General features: G+C 40.6%; 1 protein-coding gene across 1 annotated transcript in view; it reads right to left on the bottom strand.

Moving 5' to 3' along the window:
- The window catches only part of GNAQ (G protein subunit alpha q), a 289672-nt gene that overhangs the window by 83350 nt on the left and 181085 nt on the right, over nucleotides 1-25237 (bottom strand). Inside the window, exon 3 of the mRNA XM_029202711.1 lies at nucleotides 3114-3268. Within this exon, the coding sequence (XP_029058544.1) occupies nucleotides 3114-3268 (155 nt within the window). The remainder of the gene's footprint in view (nucleotides 1-3113; nucleotides 3269-25237) is intronic.

A 25237-nucleotide genomic window follows, 5' to 3' on the forward strand; every position in this document is an offset into this window, starting at 1 on the left:
CATAGAAGAATGCCAACAAAGACCAAATGATAAAAGCAGAAAATCATTCTTTTACAAATCCTAATGGAATTATTAAACCAGGTGAGACTTACTGATTGGAATTAAAACGATCATGTGAAGAGTTGATGGGGAACTGGAGATTACACAATGACCAAGTAACACCACACAGATTGCTTTTGGTGGCAGAAGGAAAAATATATAACTTTATAATGGAGGCTGTCAGTGCCCTAACACTGTGGTGAACCTTAACTTATCACTGATGGGTAAACCAGTGTATGACATCACTTAAAGTGTATTCTACTCACAATGGTTAACTGGAATCTAATCGAGTCTTTAAATGCAACTTCCAGTTTGTAGAAAACCCAAGAGACGGAAGAGAAAGTTAAATCAAGCTCTGAGGCAGCAATCAGGCCCAATCCAAGTCAATCTTTTCAACATGCCAGTGAAATACAAAGCAGGTCTCTACTAGGTTAAGAGAGACTTAAGGGACATATAAACCAAATGCAATGTGTAGCCCTAAAATTGACTGACTCTGAAGGACATTTTGGAAGAATGTGGGAAATATGAATATGAACTGGGTACAGAATGATGAAAAGGACGGCTGATTATTTTTAGGTATAATATGGTATTCTTTATTATGTAAGCAAATGTCCTATTTTTTCAAAAAGATGCACACTGAAATGTGGGTATAAGGACATATAATTTACTTTATTCCTTCTGAATAAAGATATGGTTAAAAAAGAAAAAAAGTGCATGTGCATGCACTCATATACCCACGTGATGTACAGTTTAGAAAATCGAGTTCCCCCTGTACCCATCAGGGGAAAGTAGAACTGTTTAAAGAATAATCACGTGAAGGGGTTGAGATCAGCCTGTCCCAGGTGCCCCCGTATCTTCAGCTCTAACATGAGGGATGTGCCCACAGAGCAGGCGTGTTTTTACGGTAGACGCAGACTGTGCGACAGAATTCTAAGATGGTGGCTCTCCCAGCATCACAGTGCTAACAGGGGCCTGGAGAAACCGCTGCGGATAGCTCTTTGCCCTAAAGCAACTCACGGGTACTTGTCTGGAAATGCACAAATCTAAACTGAAGGAATGTCACCAGACATATGGTGGAGCTTTGTCTCAAGAGCACAACAGCAGCAGCCGACCCGGGTGTCCTCGGGGCAAACAGGAATCTCTTCGAGGGCCTATCCCAGGAGCAGGAGGCAAACCATTTCCTAAGGGGGGTGGGGCCCAACCCTGGTAAGCAACATCCTTATGGGACACTGGTGCTCTGATACCCTAGTCGCAAGACCTCTCTGTAGAGAGAACAGATCTAGGTGGCAGGTAAAGAACAGAAGAGGTAAGGAGGAGGGGGAGAGACAGGATTTATGATAAAGTAAAAAGACGGGGGTTAGAAATGATGAGAGGTGGAGGATTTATTTGTGTATGTAACTTTATAATGGACCAGGAGAGACGTCACAATAGCAAAGTGAGAAGTGAAGAGGAGTTAAAGGAGAACCAGAGGTGAGGGCGGACAGCGGAAGACATAATGAGCAGCAACAGGAGCGAGGGGTAAAGCACAGCGCAATGTGGGGGAGATGGATGGAGTCTGGAATGGCAAAGGAAACAGAAAGACAGAGGGGGCAGGAAGTAAAAGGAAGACAGCAGGTCAAAGGCTGAGGGGGCAGAATTTGCAACACATCAGAGCTGAACGCATCTTCTTCATCTCTCTACTCACAGGAACTTACACAGTAGGAATTCGGGGCGGGGGGCGGGGGGGAGGAGAGAGGGAGGGAGGAAGGGAAGGGGGTGAAGGAAGGTGGGCAGACATGGAAGAGGAAGACTGAGAACAGGCAGTGTGGAAGGCTCCGTGAAGGCGTGGAAGAAGGACAAAAGAAGTAGGGAATGAGGAAGCGCTCATTTCAGAGGCCCAGAGCGGTGGGTATTAGCTTAAACACGACAGACACGGTGTTCCTAAGCGTTCCACGTCACATTTCAGAATTACGTCATTCAGATTTACCTTAGGAATACAAGAATTGTTTTGACCAGGCAACATTTCTCTGGCTAACCTGAATCATAACTTATCTTATACAAATGCCTAGAACTAGGGTAAGAGCACGATCCACTTTACTTCAAAAACAGAGCCAAACAGCTCTTGGATGTTCTCTGCACTGCTGAGTGATGCCAATCAGCCTATGGGGCTCCTTATTTTCCCCATGGTCCTGCTCTCATCCAGGGGGTCATTTCAACACATGAACTGCCCTGAGGCTGCTGAATATTTTCCACCCTTTCTTCTGTCTGCCCAGAACCAATACAAGAGGCAAATGCTGGGTTAACATAATTAATGTAGACAGAAATCTGGCTAAATACTACTAAAAAAAATCCATTTTTCAGGCGCCCAATTATCTACATTGCTGACCACATTGATTACATTAATCCAATGACTGCCAGAGCTTTTCTTTCTGTTAGGCAAGATTTAATCTAGAGAACTAACAAAGCTCTCTAGGATGCAAATCTCTCCCAGGACACATGATTCTGATTGACAGCTCACAAAATAATTCGGGAATGCATGCAAAATTCGACTCCCACGCAATTTTCATGCAAAGGCAAATCTATCCATCAACATAACAGTGGCTCCCAGGAAGCAGTCAAGGTTCGGTGCCTGGAAACTAGAAACCAGGAGGTCTGATGTTTGCGAAGCCATAATCAAGCGCATTTGTTTGCGGTTCTTAATGTGCGTAGGTGTTTTCCAGCATATGAGTAAGATCCGAAATTTGCATTAAAAATTATTATTACAAGATTTCAAAGCACAATGAAGTATGTGTTTGAGAACTGCTGCTTTACAATTTGGGGAAAGAGACAGGTTAGTGAATGCAGATTCCTAGAGTCTTCAGTTTGCTTTTCAAACAGAAAACAGTAAAATACTCTCCCTGACTCATCATGCCAGTCCCTTACAATATAGTTGAAATTTATGAGGCTGGCACAAGTTTAATACCTATACTTCCTAACTGAGCAGTTAGAATCAGATAACAGTACACACATTACAGAACACAGAAGGTCTCACTGCAGAGCACCTGCACATGAAAGTAAAGAGAAAGATGCAAAGGGCCTCCTGGAGGAATACTTACTATTTGGTAGAGTCAGATAACTGATATTCCCGTCGTCTGTCATAGCATTCCTGGATTCCAGGATCGTTCCATAAACTCTTTATTGCATCTACATACGGATTCTCAAAAGCAGACACCTTCTCCACATCAACTTCTCGAACTAATTGTGCGTGAGCCTGTTTAAAAAAAAAAAAAGTTTTAATCTCCTTTCCATCACTGAAAATTGCCTTTGGTTTGCACATTACACTGTGCACAAGTGAGGTCTTTCCTCATATACTGGTTTTTGAACTGGTTTATAATAATGTAATGCTTCTTCTTCTTTTTTTTTTTCCTTAGATAAAACCCAGTCCCAAATCTTCCCCTCTAGATTAAACCATGAGGCTACCTAAAGTTGACTAGAGGAAAGCAGAGTGTTTGGTTCCCGTCGGGACAATGAGGATGTCATGCTACACATAATGACTGTTTACAGGTGACGATCACAATCCTAAAACAATTAATGTTATTAAAGGGAAAAAAGAGACACGTATTCCCTCTGTGTTTATAGTTTATTATAATCAAACGCATAATATACCCAGCGCTGAGTGTTCTCATGGGCTGGGTATTCACTGAGTAGCAGAAGCTCAGTCAGACTCCTCCACTCATCAGGGTTAGTTTCTGTGGCTCGCTTCTGGGATAGGGGTAAAACCACAGAAGAACAGTTAACGTTAACGACTGAACCTGAGCAGTGGTAGGCGTGCCTCTCCACTCCCACACCCCTGAATTGCCAATATTTATTTCATAGCTGCCTTATCTATACTATCAGATTGAGAAGGCTATTCAGTTTTTTTAACAAGGAAAAAGGGCTTTGTTATTTTCATTATACAACATTTAGCAGGAAAGAGGTAAAAAGATTTAAAAAAAATTTTCCAACAAGATTGAAATCAAAATGTTGTATGGTCAGCCCCCAAATTAACCAGAATATATCATTGTCTAACAATCTCAAACAAAATAGGTTTTCATGGGTGTAGTTTACATGTAAATTACATGTGCACGTGAATATGTAAATCAACAAATAACTAATTATCTTGAAAACTGGAGACAGATGGCTGATAATTTGTTAAAACAGTCTTGATTTTGTACAGATAAACTTCTGAACTAGGTCAGTGAATGGTTATCTTAATTACATGATGACCCAATTATTCTTTTCATAGAGTTTTAAGCAGATAGAATTTAATAAATTTAATCCATGTTAGGCCTGTCTGGTTCCCCATCTTTATCTTCCTTCTCATCCCGTAAGAGGGAAGGGCCCCATGTCATTAGACTAATCTTGACTTAGAGAAAGTTTTAAGAAGCCCAACATGCCAAGACTGAAGAAACCACCTTTCTTGCTAGCTCTGCTCTGACCCTGACAGTCAGATCTAGTAAGTGAGAAGCCCTATAGCTCTGCCCTGCACCCCAACCTTGGAAAATGGATCCCTATAGTTGTTTTCTGTACCTAGCCCCTGCCCAGGCAATCTGTCTTATCCCACCAGCAAATCTGCCATCCTGAAGTCCTGTTCCCAAGTCTCAGACCTCAGGTGGGCCTACCTCAGTCACAGTTCCCCATGAGGCTCCCCCTTGAAAACAGTAACATTGGCTCCCCAATGAATCCCCAGTGCTGTGCTCCGCCTGGCTCTGTAGCACCTGTTGCTCCGTGTCGATACCAAAGACTGTACTGGTCCCACCTGCTCTGCCGTCTGCCTGCTCAAGTGGACCTCCTTCAAGCACGAAACACTGGCTGTGGGGCCTCCTGCACTCTGCCCAGCAGGCATGTCTCATACCTTCACAGGTATGCCTGATGTCAAGCTTTGACCTCACCTTTCTGCCTTTGCTCACTGAATACAAACAAGTGCTAACTCTCTGTGTCCTGAGATATGACAACGATCACCCATGGTATAATCCTCAGTTAGAATCCCCGTGGCTATGTCTGTTTTACAGCGTTCTCTAGAGGATTCTGTGCATCTTCGAGGGCAGATGTGGGGCAGGAACAGGGATGTACGGGATGGTCTCCTGCTGGATATACTCTAAAGACATGGTTTAATCTGACTCCGCTGCTTCTTATGACATTGGATAAGTTGCTTAATCTTGCCAAATGTTATCTCTGGTGGGGAACATCCTGCCCCGACAAGCTCACGTGACTTACTATTGTGCTACAATACAGTAGTTGAGTGGTTCTCAAAAGGCGGTACACACACCAGCAGCATCACCTGGGAATGTGATAAAAATACAAATCCTTCCATCCTACCTCAAACTTTTTGAATAAGAAACTGATTAGCAAACCCCTGTTTTAACAGGCCCTCTGGATGATTCTGATACATGGAAAAGTTCAAGAACCACTGTGAACTATTAAGCATCACACACACACTAGCTGTTGTGGTCATAATTAATTGTCTGGCTGGCCAGAAAATTGCTACTGGAAACTAAAGAGAAGGGTCCCAGAAAGGCAACGGCACTCCAAAGCAAGGGGCACTATAAGGGCCAGGAAGCCACAGAAATGAATAAAACAAGCCAGATGTAGGCAACAAGGAGTGATAGGGACTACAGCACACTGAGAAACACACACCCTAATTAAGGAGGACGGCTGCTATTTACCTCCCACTGACTGCCGCCATTGGGATATAGGCCCCGTGTTGCCAGATTTTCCGATTTACCAAGGGAAGCCCAAAGTCTACAGTTTTCCATGAAATATCCCTAATTTTTATTCTTGGCAATGCTAGAAACGATCAAGTACATCTGTGCCTGGGTTGGATCAGGTACCACTCATCTGCTCCTCCATTTACTTCCCTAATAAGATTGACCAATAACACTGTGTCCTACACAGAACCTGGAACACAGTAGCTGGCCACTTAACACATGCTAATAAGTAATTCTGCAGCACTTTCCTACAACAATATTTAGACAAACTATTATACCATCCATAGGGAGAAACGGCTGAGACCTCTCTGAATTGCATAAAAGCTACGTGATGATACAGGTTAGTGTAGGCAGTATTTAAAAACTGAGTTTGATACTCACTACACTGGGCCAACCATGTCATCTGGAAGGAGTTTTGTTTCTGTTTCTAGAGAAGGTAACTTATGCCAGAGAAAACAGTTTCAACATAGCAGACACTTTTTACTATGACGATTAAATGTTTATTGAACCCCAGTGAAATGCTAGGTAACATAGCAATTAAAGACATAGATGTAGTTGCCACGGAGGGGTAGGGGTGGAGTTGGGGGGAACAGTCCATATAGCCGGCAACCAACCAAAGCACAGGATTATGTGCTCCAGGGGGAGAAACGCGGGAACATTTGCATTTCCATCTTTAATTTCAGTGGACTGTAAGGGCATTTCAATAGACAACATCCTCAACAGTTGTGTAACCGAAAAGCCGGCTCCTGTAAAATGAGATTACTTTCTGTTGTTAGAAAACTCCTCTAATTTCCTATCTTGTTCCATCTCGGTTTGCTTTTTCCTACATCTGGAAGGCCTTCTCTATTCCTTTCTTTAGCTTTTGTTCAGGGGCCATATCCTATGCCATCTCTGACAGGAAGATGTTCCTAATGTTCCTCTTCTCCCCCAGAATGTGAGCTTTGTGTCTTTTGAACCATGGAACTTCTACATTTTGCTTTATGATGTTACCTCTCAGCTTATCGTCTTCCAGACTATACATTGAGGGAAGGGGCTGTAGTTTACTGGCTCTGATTTCTTTTGGGGCCCAGCACAGAGTGAGCAACAACAAATATTTGTCTAATTTAACTGCGTTTAAAAAGTACATATAGGGGGCTTCCCTGGTGGTGCAGTGGTTGAGAGTCCGCCTGCCGATGCAGGGGACACGGGTTCGTGCCCCGGTCCGGGAAGATCCCACATGCCGCGGAGCAGCTGGGGCTGTGGGCCATGGCCGCTGAGTCTGTGCGTCCGGAGCCTGTGCTCTGCAGCGGGAGAGGCCACAGCAGTGAGAGGCCCGTGTATGGGAAAAAAAAAAAAAAAAAAAGTACATATAAACACAGTGCCAAGTCCTACAAGTCAAAGACAAGTTTCTCAAGGAAATCTTCCATCCATTACCTACTCTCTCAGAACCACATAATCCTTAACAGCACTTATCTCAGTAGCTAGTGTGCATCTATTTGTGTGCTATTTGTTAGTATCCTTCTCCCTGATCACTGTATAAGTTCCAAGACAGGCTCAGCATTGCGGTATCAGGGTCTAGCAGAGTGCCTGCCACTGATGCTCAATAAATATTCGTTGAATGAAGTATATAAGGAAGGAAGAGTGGAAATTATACTAAACTGGAAATTGGGACACCTAAATTCTAGGCCTGGCTTTACCCCTAACACTAGCCATAACCCTTAGAAGAAACTACTTTACCTCTATAGAGCTTCATTTTCCTGGTCCACAAGATTATGCAATTGAAACAAATCATCTCCCTAAGGCTTCGTCTAGCCATAAACTGCATGACTGTAAATAAATACATCTAGAATGCATGGAGCACCAAGGAGTTACAACACTGTCCCTCCAGGAGCACATAATATATCATTTATTGAAACAAGACCTCACTATTTCAAACAGTGCCTGACAATAAAGGGCAGAACATGGTTAAGTCTGTACATCGGCAATGCTACATAGGGGTTGAGAAAGTAGAACTCAGTATGGATAGAGAGGTCAGAGAAGAGAGGATTCGGCTGGCAGGCAGAGATGAAAATGATGAACAAAGGCTCAGCAGACAAAATAAACATGGCCCTCTCTTTTAACTGTGGGAAAAAAAAAGTCTAGTGAGGAAGTTTCATGCTGACCCTTACTGCAAATTAACCTCCACAGCGAAAGCTACAGTATTAATCGCAGCTATGAACCATAATCAACCTCCACCAACTATGAAAGTATATTGGCCTCAAAAACCACAAGATCACCGCTTTGCCTTCATCCAGGTCATAATTTCTAAGTCACTTTCATTGCCTACTAAGCTTTGTTTTTTAATTCCACCCTTGCTGTTTTGTAAAATGACATTCAAATATAATCAACTGTAATTTGCATTTATGTTAGAGCTTTCACCTGAAGTTCTCAAGTTATTTGTGACAGCATTTTATAAAATACACACAGAATTTTTACATTGCCTATACAAAGGTCCTCAATGGAAGTGCAATCCTCTCATTTTTTTGGTAAAAAATATTCTGTATGTGGAAAGAATATTTTTTAGTTCAATGTGTTAGACTAGGAAGATAAATTAGACCCTTTTCTATTTGTCCAAATGTCAGATGTGAAGTAGTAAAAATCACAAGTAATTACATGAAATTAAACAACTACTAATGAAAAAGGCTATGATGAAAAGGAAATAAGTCATTTCTAATAATATAAATAAGTTACAATTGACTACCCTTTTTATTTTGAACACTGTACACAGAAAAGCAAAACAGGTATGAGTTAGTTAATCATATAAACAAAATGCAAAATATAATTCTATTTCATTTCAAGTTACAGTTGAACACACTGGATGGAAATACTTAATAATGAAAGTTAGCTTTCAGAATTCTTAGCAAGCTGGTGGCAAGCCTCAGAGGGAACATTGTGAGAACTAAGTAGCTACTCTTAGGAACCCTTGGCAGAATTTTCGGTTAAGATCACATGGAAACCGCAGGATGTGCCAATGTGGTAATGTCTTGTTTTGGTGATTCGGTGGTCATAAAATTCAGGTAAATCTTAGATGTGTTGATATTTCCAAGGTTGCTTCAGCAAGAGGAAGGAAGAACTGAGTTCCCACCACAGTGAGTCTTACCCTGCCCACAGAAGGCCAAGTCTTCAGATGAAATAACAAAGATCTTATAGTCACTTTGGAAGGATTTTCAAAAACTCATTAACAGCTTGAGGTGGCTTTAGGCTGGAATGTCACACCTATTCCGGTTCCTACACTCTAGAAGTAGAAAACCAAATGGTAACTTCCACATTTTTGAAGCTCTTAGACACAAATATTCAGCTCATTAGGGCTGCTCTGTTTGAAAGGATGCCCGACACACACAGAGGGGCTCTGAATTAGAAAAATTCTGAACTGCTGTCTGAGTATGTTTTAATCCTGAACCAAGGTGCACATCTTCTCAATCATTTTTTTTTTCCTTGTTGCTTATTTCCATTTTGGCATTTGATTGTTATGAAAACAAACAAAAAAACAGGCTTTTTTTGTTTTCTTCTCAAAGGAAATAGAGTAAAATGATGGACCTTGGGATCAGATCTCCCTGTTGTAATCCCACCTCCACCCAGTACTAGTTGAGCATGAACTTGGGCAAGCTATTTAACATCTCTAAACCCCTGTTTCCTAATCTGTCAAATGGGGGTAACAATGGCATTTATTTTATTTTTTTTAACATCTTTATTGGAGTATAATTGCTTTACAATGGTGTGTTAGTTTCTGCTTTATAACACAGTGAATCAGTTATACATATACATATGTCCCCATATCTCTTCCCTCTTGCATCTCCCTCCCTCCCACCCTCCCTATCCCACCCCTCTAGGTGGTCACAAAGCACCGAGATGATCTCCCTGTGCTATGCGGCTGCTTCCCACTAGCTATCTACCTTACGTTTGGTAGTGTATATATGTCCATGCTACTCTCTCACTTTGTCCCAGCTTACCCTTCCCCCTCCCCATATCCTCAAGTCCATTCTCTAGTAGGTCTGCATCTTTATTCCCGTCTTGCCCCTAGGTTCTTTTGACAAATTTTTCTTTTTAGATTTCACATATATGTGTTAGCATACGGTATTTGTTTTTCTCTTTCTGACTTACTTCACTCTGTATGGCAGTCTCTAGGTCCATCTACCTCACTACAAATAACTCAATTTCGTTTCTTTTTATGGCTGAGTAATACTCCGTTGTATATATGTGCCACATCTTCTTTATCCATTCATCTGTTGATGGACACTTAGGTTGCTTCCATGTCCTGGCTATTGTAAACAGAGCTGCAATGAACATTTTGGTACATGACTCTTTTTGAATTATGGTTTTCTCAGGGTATACGGCACTTATTTTAAATTTATTTATTTATTTATTTATGGCTGCGTTGGGTCATCACTGCTGTGCGCGGGCTTTCTCCAGTTGTGTCGAGCGGGGGCTGCTCTTTGTTGTGGTGTGTGGGCTCTAGGCACGTGGGCTTCAGTAGTTGTGGCTCACGGGCTCTGGAGCGCAGGATCCATAGTTGTGGCGCACAGGCTCAGTTGCTCCGTGGCATGTGGGATCTTCCCGGACCAGGGCTCAAACCCATGTCCCCTGCATTGGCAGGCAGACTCCCAACCACTGCGCCACCAGGGAAGTCCCTATGGCATTTATTTTAGATGGTTAAATGACAGAAAGGATGTAAAACACTTAAAGGCAGACCTAACACCCAAAGCTGCTGTTTAAAAAGCAGAAGAAAAGGAAAGTAGCACAGGAAACATAAAACGTGTGGTGTACACACTTACCACCTCTGTAACCTTAGGCAGATCACCCACCTTTATTTGCTCAAATGTGAAACAACATTCTAGAGACCAGCCTGGATAATGGATCTCAAAGGGTCCTCAAATTTGCAAACACGCCTTAAAATTTCCTACCGAAAACGTGGGCAAGAACTATCATTTCTTAGACCACTTCGCCTTCTCTGACTTCATTACAACTTGAACAGCTGACCTTCATTCATTAAGATGCGCTGAACAAAGAGTGACAGTTGTTGATGCATTTTCTTATGGTCATTACTGCATAAATGACAAAGAACAGCAAAGTCACGCCGAGCTGCTGCTGGCTGGGTTCACGTAGCCAGTGACTCATTCCTATAGAACAGCCTCTCCACACTTATGATTCAACTCATGGCTCAGCAAAATTACAAATTACTACATGACACAGCCTTTTGAAGTCCCTGATGAAGATGATAAATCCTGTGTGTGGAATCTTTCAGTGCTAGGGAATCTACTGATTCTCCTTTGCTAAAGCATCCACATCCCTCTTTACCCTGGTATCACAAGAACAGAGTAGGTATCCACAGATACTCAAGACCCTTAGAAAAACTGTCATAGTATTTGCATATAACCTATGCACATCCTCCCATATCCTTTAAATCATCTCTAGATTACTTACAATACCTAATACAATGTAAATGCTAAGTAAATAGTTGCCAGGGACGGGGAACAATAGCTTGAGATCAAACCGGGCTTCAATCATAACTCTGTCACATTCCAGCCCTGTGTCTTTAGGCTTGTCTCTCAACTTTCCTGAACCTCAGCTACCTCATCCATGAAATGGGAAAATAATTCATTTTAGGGCTGTTAGAAAAGTTATAAGAATTGTTAGTAAAATACCTAAAACAAGTATTATAATTACTACGAAATCTTGAGCTATTTCAAAATTACCATTAATAAATATTATCTCAACAAATACTTTTCTACCATATGTCAGGCAATACACTAGACACTGATGAAGCAGATAATTTGTGTTAAACAAAATATCCCAGATAGCAAAATATTAGATAAGGAAGTTTATTAAACTGTCACATATTATTCTACTTTAAGATTTTACAAATTGATTTATTATCATTATTAGATCTGCTTTTCTAAGGTTAGAGCTTTATTTTTAATCTTTATTACGGCATTCACCAAGGTAATCAATGACTATAAGGCACACTGCCTTCCCGCAAAAACTTTGCTGAAAATCTGTTTCTCTTTTTGGTTTTGCTTCGCTATAAAAGCTACATTTGCTTAATCTAACACATAGCAGACTCCTTCTTCGATGGAGAAAATACTCCTTTATTATTTAAAATGTTCTTTTCCTTTTAAAGAACTCCATCTCTTTCTTGGCTCTACCACTGTAAATTTCATGCAAATATTTTCTATTTAGTCCTCTGCTTATTATTTTCCTTTTTCACGTTCGTAGGCCATGTCATAATTATCAGGATCAATGACATTGTAGGTCAGAGCATAACACACACCAAGCAGTTCCAAAGAGTCTGTTGACTGATGTAATCACATGGTTCCATTATGTGGAATCTTGCCCTCAGGTCTGTAAAGCCTTGGGATGAAAAAAAAAAAATTGTGCACTCTTTGAAATCACCTTCATGATTATGATGGTAATACACACACACACACATTGTGAATGCTACAAAAAAGTTTATTTTCAAAGAGTTAATTCAAAGTCACAGTGATAACGAAGAAATTAGAAGATTCTTTTAAAGATATACGTATTTATTAAGAGTCAAAGAATTAGACATACTTGTATGGCTACTTTCAAAGAATATTTCAGGACCATTAGTTACTTGGGATTTTAATGGCTATTGTTTTGAAAAGTGGGTTCTAGAGCCAAAGTCAGATAACTGTAGAGAATGATGTTTATAAAAAGTTAAACAGATGGTCTATATTGCAGAACTCGGAACCTTTACTAAGACAACGGTGCTAGGAATCCATGAGCACAGGGTAAGGGTGGAGGCATTACTGTACGACCATGGCAGCACTTTCCCCTCAGATCAGTGGATGAGACTGGTGTTCTCGTGAATCACACTTTGAAAAACACCGACTAGAGACTGAGACTCCCAACAACCAAGTAAGGACTGATTTTACACAAGCAAAACAACCGACTGGCTGATGCTTCCCCATGCTGGCATAACAGGCTAATGCCTGCCTTATAGATTCACAACATTCTCATTGTTGAGTTCACATTTTGCATGTGGTTCATTTCCTGAAATTATGTCTCAGAAAAAACATAATCATTTTAGCCCTTTGCAATGTCTGGGCTCCTACAATCTTACTAACCAGAGGAGTGTGTTGCTGCTGGTCTGGAATTTTATTTTGTTTGCCAATAGGAAAAACAGATCAAGAAGATTTCCTTTCTTAGCTTGGTAGACATTCAGACAAAGCTGAAAAAAGAAATTTGAAAGAACAAGCTCCTTAATGAAGGGATGTACCAGATGTACCCGGAAATCTCACGGTCCTGCAGAGTCTTTCTGGGACACCCACTGTGAAACCTGACCACTGCAGCTTCAGAAATTGTGTTCAGGGCTTCCCCGGTGACGCAGTGGTTGAGAGTCCGCCTGCCGATACAGGGTACACGGGTTCGTGCCCCGGTCCGGGAAGATACAACATGCCAGGAAGCGGCTAGGCCCGTGAGCCATGGCCTCTGAGCCTGCGTGTCTGGAGCCTGTGCTCCGCAACGGGAGAGGCCACAACAGTGAGAGGCCCGTGTACCACAAAAAAAAAAAAAAAAAAAAAATTTGTGGTCAGGAGAACTAAAAGCGAAAGGCTCGTAGCCCCAGAATTTTGCAGAAGAAAAGGAACTTCCTAGAACACTTGTCTAAATACCTCTTTAACTCAGAGAGCAAGAAACTGTTCCAACAGTAAGAATGTAAAAAGAATCAATGGCAATGATGTCTAACTGTTCTATGAAGAAGAGTAATGAAACATCTAGAATCTGAATAGGAAGAAGGGAAGGGAAATAAGAGAACCCACATCTTCCTAGGCACTTTTGGGGGGCAAAGAGTAATACATATAATTTGTCACTTTGAGAAAGGACCCAAATTTCAGGAAGATTACAGATAAGAATCAATTGTAAAAAGTTACTTGGACCAGTGTTGAGAAACTGGTAACTTTCTAGTGAGAGTATGATAGTTTATAGTGTATACATGACATTCTGGAGTATGAAAAGGAATATTAACAATAGTTAATGCTATATATCTTTGAAATATTATTTATTGACCAACACATCAGTTATATTATATTGGTACTGTTAAAACGTTTTCAAACATAAAATTCTTTCTAAAAAATAAAACTTTCATATATCCATATAAAGTAAAAAAAAAAATGAGAAGTTTTCTTACATTCATGTATTTTAGTACATTCATGTATGTTAGTTATGTTCTTAGCCATTTCTGTTTCTAATATCATATCCCTGACATTTTTAAGAAGACTATTTTTTTCATTATGGACATATTATATAACTATTTCATGAAATTGCCTGCAATAGTCCTCAAAATTGCACTAAGCATTTTAGGTTAATAAATTTGAAATTGTAACATTTTCAGTTGGGTCCTTCTCTATAGACCTTAATATATATATTTTTTTTACGGTACGCGGGCTTCTCACTGTTGTGGCCTCTCCCGTTGCGGAGCACAGGCTCCGGACGCGCAGGCTCAGAGGCCATGGCTCACGGGCCCAGCCGCTGCGTGGCATGTGGGATCTTCCCGGGCCAGGGCACGAACCCGTGTCCCCTGCATCGGCAGGCGGACTCTCAACCACTGCGCCACCAGGGAGGCCTGACCTTAATATTTTTAATTGAAAAATATTCTCTCTTAGGGGCTGAAATACCTGGTAAGCACAAAACAAATTCTGCTAAATGGGAGGTATTCTTAACTCTACTATTTTTTCAAATGCAAATTTGTAAATATTTCAGTTCAAATATTTTCATAGGAAGTATCTCATTTATCAGTTCATAATATTCTTCTTCCACAGATACCTTTAGGAAACAAAACTCAAGATTGGTAGATTATCACAGCTTGTTTGAAAGCAATTATGACTGTGTGTGAGTCGTAACTAATTGCAAGTACATTTCTGCTCCATAGGCTTCTTAATTTAATAAATGTTTTACCGTAACACTGTGCATCATTAGGCACTACATTCATATTACCACAAAATATTTTTATTTTCAACATTTTATAGAGAAGCAAAAACATTCATAGTATTCAAAATAATGAGAGAGATTTCACTTTATCAAAATGAACTATCAAAAGCTGTACCCTGATTCCATGAATTAAAAGAGGGAGAAAACCAAACCATCAACTGTTTGCAAAGAGTTCCTTCTGCTAAGGGAGTTAACAGATGAATAATTATTGCCTCATTTTTTTGCACCCGAATAAGAAAACTTGGAATAAAAAATGAACCAAATTAACTTGGAAGGAAAGTCACTCGATCTAAATGAGAAGTCATGCTTCACAGAGTAATATAAAAATGCATTTCCTGCAGCTGCCCATGCTAAAATGTCATCTTTGGGCACAATCTCCTGAATATAACAGCTAACTTTTGAAGTAGATGCTGACACTTTTTCAGCAGATCTGTGTCTCTTGAATTTTGTGTGGTTGATGATATCACTTTGGGTATAACGGTGGATGCTGCTAAGTATCAACAAACAATTTTGTACAAGTTATACGTCACCATTCAGTTTTTTGAGAAACAAAAATTCAGTATTAAATTTTTTGGTAAATATGCATTTTCGGGTTAAAAAAGAAAAGGTTACTGTGGCCAGAAGAATTTATTACAAAATAAAGTCATTATCAGACAATAAAACAAACAGTTATAGATTTACACCAAACAACAAATGATAAAACCATGGAAGCAAAAGCTATCATGGCAAGACCACTGTGGCAAGACTGCTCAACCTAGATTTTTCCAGATAAATTTCACATACACCTAACAATTTTCCACTGACCCTGCTCACTGAAGATCTGGTGCGTTACTGTTCCTCACAACTTACAGACCAGAGCACAGCATGACTGGCTAATAACAAACGGATGATAAAGGCAGCAGCAACATATCCTTCCCTACCACCCTAGACACTGGAAGGAGTTGGCTGTCCCTGGTCTCTCTTGTCCACGTTTATTCCATATTAGCAGTGAGTGCCCACATGCTGTCTTTGAAAGAGAGACGCAGTTACATTGCATCTGGGAAGGATTTGGAAAAGAGTTGGAACATCTTTCAGATTTAAGCAAGTGCTAAAGTGAGGAATCTGTTCAACTGCATGGGCAGAATTTGGAAATACTAAGTGAAAGTCTATCAAATCCATCCTGGCTTATTTTAATACAGCTATTAATAAGAATGCTTCATTAAAAAACGAGAAACTAGAACAAATGCTCAACTAGTGGGATGCTGGGACAAGAGGCGTAAAGCGAAAGTGTCTCGGGCAAACTAGGACACAGGGTCGACCTCTGTATGGGGAAGACTTGGGCTAGGGGATCAAGAAGACTAGAAGTGACCTGACGGTCTGGAGACCTGCTTGGTCTAGCACAAACAATTTTTTTTAAAGTGGCCAACATCTAAAATTGAGAACTTTTCCATTAAACAGAAAAATAGATTTCCTACTTCTCTTGATAAACTGTAAGATCCAGCAACACTATGCCCATATTCCAAGAAGACAAGAGGCCACAGCTCGTAAGCTACTATCTGCCCCTCACTGTTGTCCATAAGAAAGGGAGAGAGGATGATTCTTTACGGAAGTGAAGAATATCCTCTGTCCTATAATGCCCAAACTCCCTACCTAATTAACTAAGTTGTGCTGAAGAAGAGAACGTGCCCAGCTTCCCATTACCTGCCTGGTCCTGAAGAAATCTGATTTTACACCCTACCCCCCCCCCCCCCCCAACTCCCGCAGAGCTTGTGTAAGCCTTGCATTCTTTGTGTGATAAGGATGTTTATACACTCTGCCTGAGAGGAACTGAGAATTACATTCTGACGCTCACCAGTGGGCACTGTCTCAGCTTCCTGGTCAGAATCCGTTGAAAAATGTTGTGCACCTGTGATCTTCCAGTATTTTCCCCTCACCATCCCTTTAAATTATATCCTAGCACTGTGGTTCCACTGAACTGTGAATGTTTGTGTTATGAGTTCCAATCTAACCCGGTCTAACCAAGGGGACCAGGGCATGTGTTAGGTGGAAAATGGTACCATATGGTTTGGGTTGTTACAGGTGGTCATGACCGTCAGTAAGGTGTGAGGCACAGTGAGTAGCTAAGGAAGGGTCTGTGGCTTTGGTGTCAAACACTCAGTTTCATCCATGCTCCCATTTACTTGCTTTGGAGCTTCTCCAAGCTACAATTTCCTTATCCCTCATCTGAGATAATGATACCTTCATCACAGCACTGTCATAAAGCTTGAATGTAATACTATACGTAAAACAGCACAGTAACAAGCACACACTAATGGCTCAGTACACAGAAGCAGCCTTTAGTTTGTACTTCAGATATGATCCAAGGGGAATTACGGTGCAATACCTTCAACCCAGCTCTTTTCTTACATTTAGTGAACTAACCCTTTGCGAGGGTGGGGACGAGGTGGGGGGATGGGCGGTGGTTCAACTTTAGGGAATCTATCTCAAAAATATAATTTCCATGATTCCTACCAACATGCTATATAGCACTAACAGTTTGATATCTTAAGGAAATGCTATTTCAAACTCTTACTTAAATTATACAATAATTACAGTGATCACTGGCGATCATTTTACCGTTAAAACTGTTTTTCCAAATAGCAGCATGTTAAACTTTATTCACATACAAATTTCTGTCTCCATAGGTAAATCCAAATCTCATTACACAGTATTCATCTCAATGTTGAGTTTTCAAAACATGCAAAGATCAAAACTTGACTAAAACCTTTTTTTAGACACCCAAATAGATGTGCATGAAGATTTTATCGAATATTGTATACCCAGATGTGCTCTTCCCCTTAAATTCTGGTGAGCTTCCCATGAAAATCTGATTGGTGACAGAGCACATGGGTTGTGAAATTAAACCAAACCAAATCAATCTTTATATAACTCAAAAAGACTTAGCATTTTCACTGCTTTTTCAGGAAGATAAAAATGCATATTGCTGCCTCTTTTATGTGTTTTCATATCTATCTTTGAAAAGCTTTCATGTAATTTCTAAATTTAGCTCCCACTTCCTTTTTACTGTGCCACCTGATCTACAATCCATCTCTGATAACATTCTGATCTTCACTCCAAGGAACCTCCATAGAAAACAACTCTCAGAAGGAAGATAACCTGTCACTAACCTCTTCTTACAGATAGCACAAGACAACCACTTTCTTCCCTTCTGCAGTTTCTGTGGGTACCATCTACATATATTTCAAAATTCCCTTCACTTGGTGGTAGGAAATATCAACCGTTCTAGAGCTTCAACATCTTTTATCAAAATGATCTCTTGCTAGGAAAATGAATTAAAGTGAGAAATTCATCTCTTTTAACCTAAGACGGAAGATTGAGGGGGAGAGAAAACAAAGAGAAGCGGCAGTAGAGAGAGAGCTGGTGTGCTGGAATGAGGTTAAAAACAATGTTGCACACATAGCAATTTCAGAATAGTTTATCTGGATTAATGATCATTCTATGAAAACGTTCTTCTCTTTTTATTTTCCATTAATATCAGATTTAATAAGGATGAGTTACATAGAAACAAAAAATTTTGGTATGAGGAGAAAACTAGCAATACAGTCATCGTTATCATTCTGTTAAAGTGTTCTCTTTTTGTTGTCTGTTCATTAATATCTGATTTAATAAGGATGAATTATATAGAGATAAAAAAATTTTGGTATGAGGTGAAAGCTTCTAGCAATACAGTCATCCCTCGTTATCTGCGAGCGACTGGTTCCAGGAGCCCCTTGAATATCAAACTCTGTGGATGCTCAAGTCGCTGATGTAAAACGGTGAATGAACACAGTTGGCCCTCCATATCCGCGTGTTTCGCATCCACGGTTTCTGCATCTGTGGATCTAAGTGTGCAGCCAGTAAATATAGCACAGGAGTCTTGCATTTATAAAGGAAATCACTGGTCACAAATAGCAGAAGCCCTTAATTAAAAAGCTAACCTACAGATCTGGCGAAGAAAGGATGTGTAGTGGGGACTCAGTCTTCTAAGAATCCTATCCACCCTCCCATTTAAGCCTTTCCTAATTATTCTTATCTTCTTGGGGCATTTATAGTCTTCATAAAACACCTGTTGGGCACCAAGCTATATACTGCCTGGCACTGCTATTTAAGTGCTCCATGTCTGTATGTTCAGAATGTCTTAACAATGCTGTGAATTACTTCAGGGTAGGGACTGTCTAATATTCCTTACATTCTAGCAAAATGCTAGGGCTGCTCAATAAATATTCCACAATGAAAATGAACTGTCTTCCTTTCTGATACATTTGTCCAGAAATGTGACCTAACAAGACCGAGGATAAGCAGAAAAAATGACCACTACTGGACAGAAGAAACAGTCCTGCCCAGGAAGTTGGGAAGTCTGGCTGGGCCTCTGGTATGATATTAGACTGGTTTCTTAACCTGTATAGGTTAACTGTTGACTTCTGTGACTGAGTTATTGGACTAAAGAAGGCGGAGGTGCCTTGCCCTTATGATTACACATTCAAACATAAGCTAGGGTGAAATTAAAGAATTTATCCAATGGTATGGCATGGACACTGCTCAAACAGAACAGAGCAGAGCTCTGGACTTCCCTTGCCATCCCTCACATCAACCTTTTAGCTCCCGGACCGTGAAGAGGTCAAGAATGTCCCAGGTGCTGGAGTCACTCAAGGAACTTAGGGCAGTGACTATATTATAATTTAACAAAATTTTAATGCTGGTACAGTGCGTAATGGGTAAGGGCTGAATACCAACTCAGCCTATAAGTGTTATCTTTGAATCATAAAGGTGTTAATTTTATTCAAAATTTATTATTCATCTGATGGCGCAGGACTACCTAAGGGCTGGCAATAAAATGAAAACAGAGATTCCCACCAACACTATCAATAATGGGTCTTTTTGATTCCGCTCCTCCCCATACTTGTAACTCAATACTTCTCTTTTTTTTTTTTTTTTTTTTTTTGCGGTACGCGGGCCTCTCACTGTTGTGGCCTCTCCCGTTGCGGAGCACAGGCTCGTGACGCGCAGGCTCAGCGGCCATGGCTCACGGGCCCAGCCGCTCCGCGGCATGTGGGATCTTCCCGGACCGGGGCACGAACCCGTGTTCCCTGCATTGGCAGGCGGACTCTCAACCACTGCACCACCAGGGAAGCCCAACACTTTTCTTTTTTTGAGGTAGTCATTTTATAACTCCCAGCTTTTCCTCAACAGCATGAGTTCATCTTGCAATGAGGAACCCAAACCACACTCTGTTCCCTGCTCTGCTAAATAAAGCATAACGGTCAAGAACAGGCCTAACTACAATCTTGGTTTCACAGATGAAGAAAATGTTATTTTCTGTTCACAATAAAATTCCCTGGGACATGCAACAGCAGTAACGGTTCCGTCAGGGGGTTTGAGACTCCTCTGGACACAGCTGCAGCTCGTGGCACTCAGCAGCCCTGAGAGCCAAGAGGATGAAAAGAAGAACAGCAGGGAGGGTTGATGTAATCCTTGCACTAAGTAGTACTAAGTAGTACTTAGTGGTATCGAGTATTAGTACTTGGTTGAACACTGGAATCCCCCGGGGAGCTTTAAAAAACATACATGTCTAGGTCCCACCCTTGGAGATTCTGATTTAACAGTTTTGGGAAGTGACCGAGGTTTTATAATGCTCCCTAGGTGATCTAATGTACAGCCAGAGTAGAAAAACACTGGTGGAGACCTGGTCTCCAGAGTATAGGGCACATAATCATCCACTGGGTGCAGAACAAAACTATCAAAACCTATGTGTTTAATCTGAAAAGGAAAAACGTATTAAGTTTTCCTGTATCTAATGGGAAAAGATATTAAGTTTTCCTGTATCTAATGGCACTCTCATCCGTCTGATGGCCGTGTACGGTGTCCAGGAGTCGTGAGGGAAGGTAGGAGATTCCTGAGGAGTCCTCACTCTTCTGTTCACTTTCAGTGTGTTGCTACATACCCCCATTAATGTGTCCCCAGCCAGTAATTTACAGATTCTAGTATCTTAAAGAGAAGAATCCTGACAACAGTTTATAATGAGAAGGGGAATAATCAGGAAGACATTTTGAGCCATGAGAGGTTTCCAAATTATATGATGGCAAACTAATTATAAGAATTGTAGAACTCAAAGAAGAGCTGCACATTTTTCTTTTATAAAATGACAAGTGTTCCAAATATGCTGACTTTTTTTTTTTTTTTTTTTTTTTTTTGGTCAAGACAAGGGGCTGAAGGAGCTGCTTTATTTGGCTGATACTTTTATAAAAATAAACATACTTAAACTATCTCTTCAAGGCCAAAGAGCATTTTAACAGTGAATGAGAGAGAAATCGCTAAGAAACTTGAGCATTTTTGAAAATGGATATTTGGAAACGTTCCCATTGTGATGTGATTTTCCTGTTAAAATCAATATAAGGTGTGACACCAGGAAAAAAAATAAACAACTATCTTATGAGTAAACTTCAAAAGCTTGGGTAAAAAATATTTTAAAGAAAGAGTTTTAGTGGGGTTTTTAACTCATTTGTGAAGGGATGAATAATGTAACACTTTTCAATTGGTGTGAAAGACGGGCTGACCGATACCCAGCAGGATGGAAATTTATTAGCAAAATTTCAATTAAAAACATTTGTATAATCAGTGAATGCGGCTGAAAACAAGCACCGTGATTTAGCAGGCAAAGCCAATGATGCAGCTCCTTCCATTTACAAGTACGTATCTTGTGTGACATCTAAAAATAAGTACTGAATTAAACTGAACCTAGAACTAGACCACTGAATCACTGTCGCACAGAATTAATCAATTTTTTAAAACATTAAAATGTTTTACATCACAAAGAGCTCAAAAATTTTATCAAGCATAATTTCAATGAAAGTCAAAATAATTGTTTTCAATGGGGCACATAATCCAAAAAGTGTTGACCATACTCTGCTTAGCAGACTATCCTGTGTATTTAGTCAGCCACTCCAAAATCAGAGATCTGCAGTGAGGAGAGGTTTGCACCACATACTGTAGACACTGGCCACCTGTTGGACTGGTAGTGTATAAGAGGAGAAATCAGAAATCCTATCCTATAGAGGGAGCCATGAAGAAACTTCTGGAACTCTGCTGAAGACTGGTTTGGATATCAAGCGTAATTGCTTCAGCAGGCAAGTATATTTTAACTAGTTCAACGAACCTGGGGAGAGACTGTGTCTCATATTTTTATTCTCCCGTGTCTCATACGATGGTTTTATATGGTGGGTGCACAAGAGATGCGGTTGACAAAAGCAATAACTTTCTGGTGAAAAAACTGTACCTTCTCAGCAGTGTTAACAGTAGGGTCCATTTCTATTAATGCAACACGAAAATCATTCTTATCATTGATAATGTGTTCTGATACAATATCTAAAATGGTCAGTCACTGGGAAGTGGAAAAGTTATTAATTAGTATCCCTGAATTATAAAAAGCCTCAGTTAAAATATAGTACAGTGGAAAACTACGAGACAGTGTTCTGAGCCCCAGAAGACAACCACTTCCAATGTGTCAGAATTACCTGTTTCACACCCCATGTATTAATATTTGGTTTAGCTGCTAAAATCACTAAACATCTTGTTCTTAATACTGTGCCTGTAAAAATGCCCGTGTGATAAAATGGAAACTGTTATACAGAGATTACATCTCATATGATCACAGAAACACTGTTTCTGCTTTTGTGAAATCTTACCCTGAAAAGCAAATCTTTATGAGAACGGATTAGGTACAGGCAATAAGTATTCATGAACAGTTTTATGTATTCATATGCCTTGCCTTTGGTGTCTTAACAGTGTCAGGGTCTCACGTGACCTAAACCAGTTGTATGCAACTGCCCTCGCCAACTCGCCTCTCAGAACACATTAATTGTCAGAAGGATCCTCCACTGGTTCGGGATCACGTGCTTCTCTCACCTGAGGTGCCCCTGCTCTGGGTAACTGAGGATATAGCACATGTAGGTCAAAGACATACTTTGCAAAGATTTAAATCCATCCCCAACCTCAGGCAGCATTTAGAGCATCCCCGTGCCCTTCCACTGCTTTTCTATTTTTCAATATGGGGCACAAAAATCTGAATTTTAGGAAGACAAAAATCTCACGCTCCTTAAGGTTCTGCATGCAGTATCCATCACATGCAACTATTCTACTCATTTTGTCTTTTGCTCCCTGCTTGCTGATTCATGAGGGAGAGGAGATGGAAAAGGAACAAAGTAAATACACGCTAGGCTTCACCCATCAGGACATTTTATTTTTCCTTAAACCCAGATGTCCAATAACAAAGCCCTGCTCTAATTATTCACAGTGGTTACTTGGTTTGAAAGTTATGATACAGAGTAGATAACGAGCTCTGCAGAGCTATTCAATATATACAGTACACTGAAGTGTCGCACTAGGGGGTGGGAAGAAATGGATGGGGTACACCTGGAAGAAGATTCAGGCAGGAGATGCCCGGAGTCAGAGTCTATGGTAAGAAAATATGTTACCTGGATAGGTGAGAAACCACAGCATCCATAAAGCTATTATTAAAATGCATATTTAGAAAAGCAAACACCCCAAAACGTGATCTTGGGAGTACCCAAGTCTATGGTAACAGGTACTATCTGTCCCCCTTCTTGGTAAGGCTAACTGAATGCCTATTTCCCAGTCCTTCTGGACTATTTTTCATTTGCTACTAATCCTCCCATCATTTATAGGGTGTGATGTGGGAAATACTTTATTCTATTTACTATCTAAGCACCTACTTTGTGCCCAGCACTGTGGGGGACACTTGAGGAGATACACAGAATCAAATGGTTAGAGAGACAACTGTAAAGACAAATAATAAAAGGAATGAACCTGGAGAAGAATTTGGACAAGGAAGGGTTCAATTAAGAGGTATCCCTCAAAACACACATTCCGGAGAAATATGCAGATCCTTCTGGAAGCTCTTCCCAAGTTCATCCCCAGACTTAAATCTGTGATGCCCCCCAGGGAGGAGGCTGAGAGAGCAGGTCACCTCACACAGTCATGTGATTCACTGCACATGGCCCTGAGCCAAGGGCGTGGTGGGAACTGAAGCCCTGCCCACATTCTGCTGGCCAGGCACACAGTGTCCACTCCCAGGAAGGCCTTTTCCGTGTCACACGAAGGCACTGCCCCGACAAGGGCAGGCCTGCAGCAAAGGCAGCAATTGTACCAGCCCATAGAAGTTTCTCTTCTTTGCCTCCAAGTAGCATGGACAGCACGTGCTAATTATATACTGTCTTGTGCTGTCCTTGCTCTTATATTTTTAAATATCATCTCCCCAGCTGGACTTTCCCTGAGTGGCATGTCTCTCCCTTGGGTGATTCCATTCCCTGAGGGGGCTCCCTTAGGTGGTTCTGAAAGTCTGTGTTTCAGATACCTGTTCGGATCAGAAGTACAGAGTAAGCAACTGTGGTTGGTACCCAGCCACTTAAGGTTAATGACAATTCCCCAGGGTGTGTACAGGTAAAGCCTTCTCATTGCTTTCTAGGGTTTTCTGGTTACCTCGGTACCTGGCTATGAATAGACCTGAAGCCATTCTTGAAAACATAAATGCGTATCCTAGGCTTAAAGTTTAGCTTCCACTTCCTCAGATGCTCGTGCTGAAGAAAAACTGGGAATTGAGAAGTTTTTCTGAGAATATCTCTCATATGATAAAACAATGGCTTTGAAGAGTGAGGAAACAAGATCCATTTCCTCTTTAGGCAGTGAGTCTGGTCATACGCACAACTATTTTTAATCCTGTGTTCTACTGCTAAGGAGGCAATTTGCTCAATAAGGCAAATTGCAAACGTTTTCTGTAAATCCTACAGTTGCCACTCTTTCTTTTGCAGAAACAGGCTTTACACAAGGAGAAGCTGATCCAATAGTTAAAGAATGAAAGACTTGGCTGTTGTAGAAAAAATATTTTCTTCCAACATCTAGGCAGTGTCCAAAATTCCTACAGTCTGATAAAATTAAAACCACATGGAAAATGGTGTTGAGTTGGTTTTTCTTTTTCCTTTTTTTTACATAGAGAAAAATATTTAAAAATATGTAATAACATATTTAGAAACTGGGTACTGGATACCAATGAATAGTATCAGTTTTTGAAACTGAGTGTCGAAATTCTGTGTTAAAACAGAAAATAAGGAGTGATAGTTGTGCAATAAAGTGTCACACTACAACTATACATTTGTAACTGCTGAAATAGCGAGAACAGTTTGAGATTTTTGCCTTAGCCCTCAAATGCCTGGCAGGTGAGCTTTGATGGAAGGAGCTCGGTGATAATACTTTCTACTTCCCCATTTTGCTCCCCTGTAGTTTACAATCATTTTTGGGAAACAATGACTATTGAGGATTGAGGGATTAATTATGACATACATTAGCAACTGTTAAATAAAAGTGCTCACTTGCTTTTTTGTTCAGTTGTTTAAGGTCCGTGATTCTGAGCAGACATGATTTTATACCTTCAGGCCACCTACAATTACGATTTCATGCCTTAGATGGGTTTTGGTGAAGAATTTCTAAAATGGGGGACT

The sequence above is a fragment of the Monodon monoceros genome, unplaced genomic scaffold (genome assembly GCF_005190385.1).
Source record: "Monodon monoceros isolate NGI ecotype Baffin Bay Population unplaced genomic scaffold, NGI_Narwhal_1 Super_Scaffold_5, whole genome shotgun sequence".
NCBI lineage: Eukaryota > Metazoa > Chordata > Mammalia > Artiodactyla > Monodontidae > Monodon > Monodon monoceros.